The 6,832-nt window shown below is 37.7% G+C and overlaps 1 protein-coding gene across 1 annotated transcript; it reads left to right on the top strand.

Annotated features, from left to right (window-relative positions):
* The first annotated feature begins 585 nt into the window (after window positions 1-585).
* Window positions 586-6,373, top strand: spata7 (spermatogenesis associated 7). The gene is made up of 12 exons (XM_053335801.1): window positions 586-713; window positions 1,792-1,848; window positions 1,976-2,065; window positions 2,234-2,281; window positions 2,793-2,896; window positions 2,990-3,450; window positions 3,569-3,614; window positions 4,054-4,175; window positions 4,277-4,327; window positions 4,487-4,564; window positions 5,034-5,091; window positions 5,187-6,373. The coding sequence occupies exons 1-12, from the start codon at window positions 671-673 to the stop codon at window positions 5,817-5,819; spliced, it is 1,791 nt and encodes a 596-aa protein (XP_053191776.1). The 5' UTR covers window positions 586-670; the 3' UTR covers window positions 5,820-6,373.
* Window positions 6,374-6,832: the final 459 nt, after the last annotated feature.

The following is a 6,832-nucleotide window of genomic DNA, read 5'->3' as shown; positions in this document are numbered from 1 at the left end:
CAAGCACATCTATCTCATCCTGCCTGCTTTTAACTGGCTCAAGGTCTGGAGCATGCATGCCACTGTGTTTATGACCACTGAGGACAATATATGCTGGCTTTTCCTGCTGTTTATGGGTTTCACACTGGCTCCACCTGCCTCAGCCTTTTTGTCTAATGTGCGATCTGTGGCTCCAAAAATACCACAAAACCACACCCAGAACCCCCCCCCCCCCTCTCTCTTTTTTTGTAGTCCATAGCATGTGCTGTAGCCATACAATGCAGTCAAGAAATGATTCATACTATTGATAATACCATATTATAAACAATCGACATTTATATTTGTGATTAAAATAAGTCAGCCATTTAGTGCATGACTACTGAAAGCTAGAATATGTAACGTAGACAGGCATCATTTTAATGCTATTGGGTTGAATTAAATTCTGGCTAGAGGGGGGAGGGGTTGGGGTGTCGTTCGTTTCACGCCTGAGCGTGATGACGCGGCAATCATAGCAACCGGCATGGCGACGGAGAAGCGTTGCTCTATTCCTCATATCGGTTTATAAGCTAGTTACCAGTAGCCTACGTGACTTGAATGCCTTATCGCGTTAAAATGTTTACACTTAAATACACTGTAGTTTTTGAATGTCTCGAATCTCTGTCGTCGCCGCCCATGAATATTTCGCAGGAAAATGGGATACGCTGAGTGTAATTGTATCATGGACTCGAGAATAGGTACGTAACATGCACTTAGCGCTAGCATTAGTTAGCTTGCTAGGAGGCTAATTTACTCGACAGAGGGGATCAAGATCAAATTATGCCTAGACAGCAAATTAAAAATAAACTCCTCGCTGACTGCTTAGACGCTCAGTAATGTGGCTCCAAGTTCATCTAGTTAGACAAAGGCAGGTCATTTGCTGACATTGATTGTTTCTCAAGGAAGACCAAAATAAGTTGAACCAAAATCAAGATTAGTATGTTATCGTTTACTGGTAAAATGATGAGTTAGTTTGATATCGCTCAGTTGGGTTATGTTGGATAATATTATGTTAGTTCATCATGTTGAGATCGGTATTTTATCTGTTTTTACAGTAATGTACCATTTATGACGAACATTAACATCTGTAAAAACGCTGCATATAAACACAAACACAAGTGAAACCACTCTTGACTACAAAATCTTTGTTTATTTATTGTTTACATCACACACTTGTTGGGTAAATGGATGTGCTCAACTGAACAATCAGCCATACCGAAATACTAAAGCTTGAAAGATGTTTTTTTTAAAACAAAAACGTGTATGGTATAAACTATAGTTATGACCTTGACTATGGGGCTGCAGAGAGATTCAAGAGATATTATTGTCACATGCACAGCAACACAGCAGATGGCAATGTTCGAGATAGTGAAATTTGACTTTCTTGAGCTCAATTAGATAATAATCAAGCATTTTCAATTGTTGAAAAGGACGGAGAGAAGAGTAAGATAAGAGAGAGACAAATTAAAATGTATACAGTATATACTGGTGTCATAATAGGACAAGTCAAACAATATTTTAATATAGTTTTGATTGTTTAGTCAATCATGAATAATGATAAATTCCCATCACAAGTTATCAGAGCCATGTTTTCTGAGTATTGACCCATTTAGGGTATAGGATTCATTTAGTTTAAAAACTATATGAGTCATAACATTTCAGAATCTGTATGCAGCAGTTTTTTGTACATCATTACCCTTGATTTATTATTTATATAATTAAAAATGTCATTAATGACTTATGGGGGTTAACATGTTTGTGGTATCTCCATTTTAGGGAGTGCATCATCTATACCTGGTCTTGGTAAGAGAGGACAAACCTTGAAAAGTAGTCGTAAGTATTTATACGTGTTATATTTGCTTATTAGTATGAGAAAACAAGTATGAAATGAGTATTTGTGCTTTGTTAGATAATGGCTACATTTGAACAGTTTTTGCTGCTCTCTGTCTTGTGTTTTTAGCTTTTTGCCCTCGCTCCTCCAGCAAGTTGACACAGTCCATCATTAAAGACCACATGGTGGCTCATTACAAAAAGATTTACTCAGCTAAAGGTGAGTTCATTATGATGCCTTCGGTGGCATTCATAAGACCAACAACATTCAGCTCTTGCACATAATATACATGTACTTATGTTGAAGTGTCGAAAACCTTGCATCTCTGTTGCCTAAAAATTTGAGTAATAATCTCCTGTGAATTTACATTTTTGCCTTCTTCCACAGCTGCCGTTGATGCCTCAGTACCTAAAAGCTTGACACACAGTGTAAAGTGTAAGTAGTGAAGTACAAAAAGAATAAAACACTTAACATTTCTAGGCTCATTTTGTTTGTAACCCACAGACACACTGGGGTTTAATAGCATGATAATTAGTATAATGTTTACTCAGACTAGAAACCCAACCTTACTACTGATTATTACATTACAGGAATGTATGAATCATAATACAGACTGTAACCTGAGTGAGCAATAATAAAATCCAGCCACTCCTCACATATGAGTACAGGATGCAACTCATCCTTATCCTCTTACTCCACTTGTAACTATGCTACATGTACTGCCTGTTCTCTGGGGGGAGGAGGGGGGGGTTGTAAATTCAATAAAGGAAATGTAATAAATCATGGCAGACTCAGCAGAAGTGGCTACATCACTAATGTAAATTACAATGGTTTCTTTCATAAAATAACCACTTGGATGTAATGAGCATCACCATGTATAAAATAACAGTGTTCTATTATCTAAAGGTGGTATTTTCCTTTGTTAAAAAAACCCTTTTGTTAACAGATAATGACCAAATCAGGCAGGAGCAGTTGATGAAAGGAGGTCGTCCCCAGTCAGCCCACTCTCTCTCTCAGAGGAATAGCAGAGCTTCCTGCTCCTCTGCCCAAGTAAGAAATCAAGGCTGTGCTACTCATTTATTTTCTAGTTGTCATTTCAGTAATGTACAATGTCTGATTCAATACAATATGTTTGCATTTTAGAGTAGATTGTCTGTGGAGTATGATGACAGCCCCTCCCTCTGCTCAAGGAGCTCCATGGTCTCCAGCCCAAGGTTCAGCACCTCCTTTCATGCAAAGGAGATAGTTTATCCATCATATAAAGCAGGTCCTCAGAACCATCACACTTGCTCAGCTTCAGAATTGAAGTACCGGAGCCCAGGGGCCACTTCACACAGAAAGCTGTCTTTATGTTCACTTGAAGCTTCAGGAGACCAAAGTTGCTACAATACTTTCCAAGACCCTGTCCAGAAGACGTATAGTGGAGACCTGCTCCAGAAACATTCACGGCACTTTACTCAAGACAAACCTTTCACCCCTAAGACCTTGAAATCAGAAAAGAGCTCGTACCTGTCAAAATATCGCTACTACAGAGCACCACGAAGGAACCTTACTCAGGATTGCACCAACTCAAGATTGATGCGACAGGAGACATATCATGGAAGGTACTTACCAAACATTTCAGTGTGTCTAAAAAAATATCAATCAATATGTGTCTCTAAAAACATAAAACAATATGCAAGATGTGGCCTAATGTATTTAATGTCTTTCTCTTTTATGCAGCACAAAAACAAAGGAATACGCACAGGAATTTTATGAGCCATCTCAGGTAATTTAGACAGCTTATTTTACTTGTTAAGACATGTTTGACAGATGCACTAACACATGATCAAAGTTATATATTCAAATTGTCCATTAGCCAAATAATATGCCTTTTTTATCACATTTTAAAATAGTTTTCTGACATTATCAGTGATCATTAATTTGTTATGACGTAATTAGTATTACCAACAGTGACTGAATCTATAGATATAGATTCTGTGGTTAGGTATGAAAATAAAATCAATGAAATTTGTAAGGCATAATTATTTGTGGTTCATTGTCAATGAACCTTGTGTGGTGTGTTGTCTCTTTAAACCATAAACACTTGGAAATTCACGTGTTTAGAGTCACGCTCCACACAAGCTACAGTATATCACGAGGCAGCCTTGACAATACTGAATATCACCTCTCATTTAAAGTCCTTTTTTTTTTTTTTTTTTTTACAGGAATTTGCTACTGAGCACGAGTTGTCTGAGGATGAGGTCAATGGCACATATTTCTCAGCATCTACAAAACAGACTCAAGCTAAGAAGACCAGAGACCATGATTTCTTTCTCTCCTCAACCAGGTAATATTATATATTAGAAAATGATTCATTTTACTCATTATATTATATATTGTGTATCAACTTGGGTAAAGGTTTAAAATAATTCATATGCTGTCTTTTAGTGTTTTATCAGAGGGCGGAAAATCTCCTATTATGAAGAGTGTATCTGCTGAGTAAGTGTTTTTTAATAATGCCTGATGCTTTTAGAGATTTTCATACATATGGTAGACAATTATTGCAGTGTATATATATTTATATAAAGATCTGACATTGAGAACCATCCGAAATAATGTAGCATGGGAAATAAATTAATCTCTTCTGTTCTTCAACAGGGAAGAAGAACTAATGTACCTCGAATTTGTTTCTGATGTAACGGAAGACATCCTATCCAGGGGGTCCATCTCTGACAGGTTTTAATTGACAATTTAATATTAAATACTTGAAATGTTGAATTGTCTGCCTCATGTTAGCTTACAGATTTTAAACATTAGCTTGTCTGTGTAATACTAATGGGCTGCAGTCTGCAATGGTCTTCGTGCCCGTGTCTTCTGTTTCAAATATCTTTATTGTGAAGCATCCATTACATCCAAAGATAGCTGGACATGGTGACGTTATGCTTCGTTTCATATGTACAAAAAAACATATCAGAACACAGAGTAAAAGTAACATCTAAATGAGATAAAGCTTTAATTTAATACAACATAATAAAAAGAGTGATTAAACAACTCAAAGAAATAAAAATACAGTTAAATGAGTGAAGTGTTAGACTACAATTGAATGAGGGGGGGAAAAGGGGTAGAAAAAGAGAATAAGTGTACAACAAAATGAATGATATCACCTGTATAGAGTCCTTACATAAGTGTCTGTGTCCTCTGACAGGGTCCTAGACCGGGTGATAAAGCGTCATATCGATATGAATCGGCATCGGCTTAATGTGGTGAGTATATAACTTCATGCACAATGCCAAATATGTTGAGCATTTTCACAGAGGGCTCTTCAATTTATGCATCTAATTGCATTGCCTGTTTTTAGGGTAAAATGCGCCACCTTCTGGAAGTTCTACGTAAAGATTTTGAGGAGCCGACCAACACGTCCACCTCTAGTGCAGAGCTTCAAAAAAAGGAGAAATATCTGCTTGATAAACTCCTGCCAGGGCTAGAATCAGGGGATATGAACCGCCAGAAAACCAAAGAAGACCATGACCTTCTCCCTTATGTGTCACTGATCAAATATGGTGGGTCGCCAAGCTATGATGACCCTTTATTGGTTTCTACACCGTTGTGCTCTCCTAAACGGACTGCTTCACCAGCTGAAACAAGCGAAAAGGCAGAGGAGGATGTCAATCAGGAAAATGGAATCAGCTCTCCTTCTCTCACTGAGCATGTTTCTGCTAATGCAGGACTCCGTGAAGAGGACTTTTATCAGGTTCATAAAGAAACAGAAGCCATCAATGAAAAGCATGAATACACCACTTTGTTCAGGGATGAAGGATCCCATCAAGACCAAGCTGAGGTCAGTCACGATGGGCAATCTGAAGAGGTCGAAGACCTGGGAAGAAGTTTGTCAGAGTCACTGCATATTACCAACAATACACACTGTGACAACACGGAGGCGGCAAACGAGCAACATAGAAATACAGTTGCCAGTGATGAGGAGTTCTTCTGAGTTTTGCTGTATTCAGGGATTGAATGACCTTTAATGATTTTGTTACCAAGTGAGTGTTGTTAAAGAGAGACATGTAAAATTTCATATTCTGAAAGTATAATTTTGTAAATGTAATTAAACACTGGCTGCATTTTCTATATTTTACAAACCCCATCAATTAGGTGTTTTAGTTCTATTCTGCTTTTTTAAAAATCATACTAGAGACACAGTGGTTGAGCTGCAGGTTATGAGGAGTAATCCTCTAAATGTGTATTATATTACTGCCCCATGATAACTGGTGTGATTAGCAAAATTGTAACAAATAATTATAGCACTGCACTGACATCAGATGTGTGAAATTAGCGGTATCATTTACTTTGAATGGATTACAAAGTGTGGCAGTTTTCGATATGATGTAGCTGCAGTTTACATTTTCAAATTTTTAGAAAAACAATGCTGTTACAAAGACTGGTTTTGTGCTTGACTTGACATAGGCCGCTGACATGTAGCCAGTAGGAGTAAACTGTCACCAGAAAGTGTCTTTACAATTGCAATAAATTTTCTATTCTGCTTTCTGTAAACTTGCATCTGATCATTAAGACTACATTACACACCGGTAATTACCCACTCTGCAACTAGCAACAGATATACATGGCCATTACTACCACATTAAAGGAATATATATGACTTGGCTGTTTCGCATGCAATTACGAAGCGAAACGATTTAATCATTGCATGATATTCTGTGTTTGCGATTACAGCTGTCAGTCGATGTAAAAGGTAAACAGACAGGTCAGCGGCCAGTACTTCCAGGCAGCTGTCCCATTTCTGGCATTTTCACCGCTCGGCATTCCAGCAGTCTGATGTCATGGCTCTGAAAACCTCCATGTATTCATCCGCCGTGGAGGCAATATAACACATTTCTGAGCGTCTACTTGAGAAAATACCATAAAAATATCGTTTATATACATTTATAGTTGAGTTGAAGTATATTGCAGGATGGCAGCTGTGGAATTGATCAGCTATTGAAGTAG

Source organism: Scomber japonicus, chromosome 16 (assembly GCF_027409825.1).
Source record: "Scomber japonicus isolate fScoJap1 chromosome 16, fScoJap1.pri, whole genome shotgun sequence".
Taxonomy (NCBI): Eukaryota; Metazoa; Chordata; class Actinopteri; order Scombriformes; family Scombridae; genus Scomber; species Scomber japonicus.
The sequence above is the reverse complement of the archived record's forward strand: the minus strand, read 5'-3'. Positions and strand labels throughout refer to the sequence as shown.

What these genes read in the sequence shown, in the direction of transcription:
- spata7 (XM_053335801.1), top strand. Translation starts at nt 671, where the DNA reads ATGGGATACGCTGAGTGTAATTGTATCATGGACTCGAGAATAG. An exon ending in CTTGACACACAGTGTAAAGT is followed by an intron (nt 2,282 to 2,792) that starts GTAAGTAGTGAA and finishes TTTTGTTAACAG; the next exon opens with ATAATGACCAAATCAGGCAG. An exon ending in ATCGGCATCGGCTTAATGTG is followed by an intron (nt 5,092 to 5,186) that starts GTGAGTATATAA and finishes GCCTGTTTTTAG; the next exon opens with GGTAAAATGCGCCACCTTCT.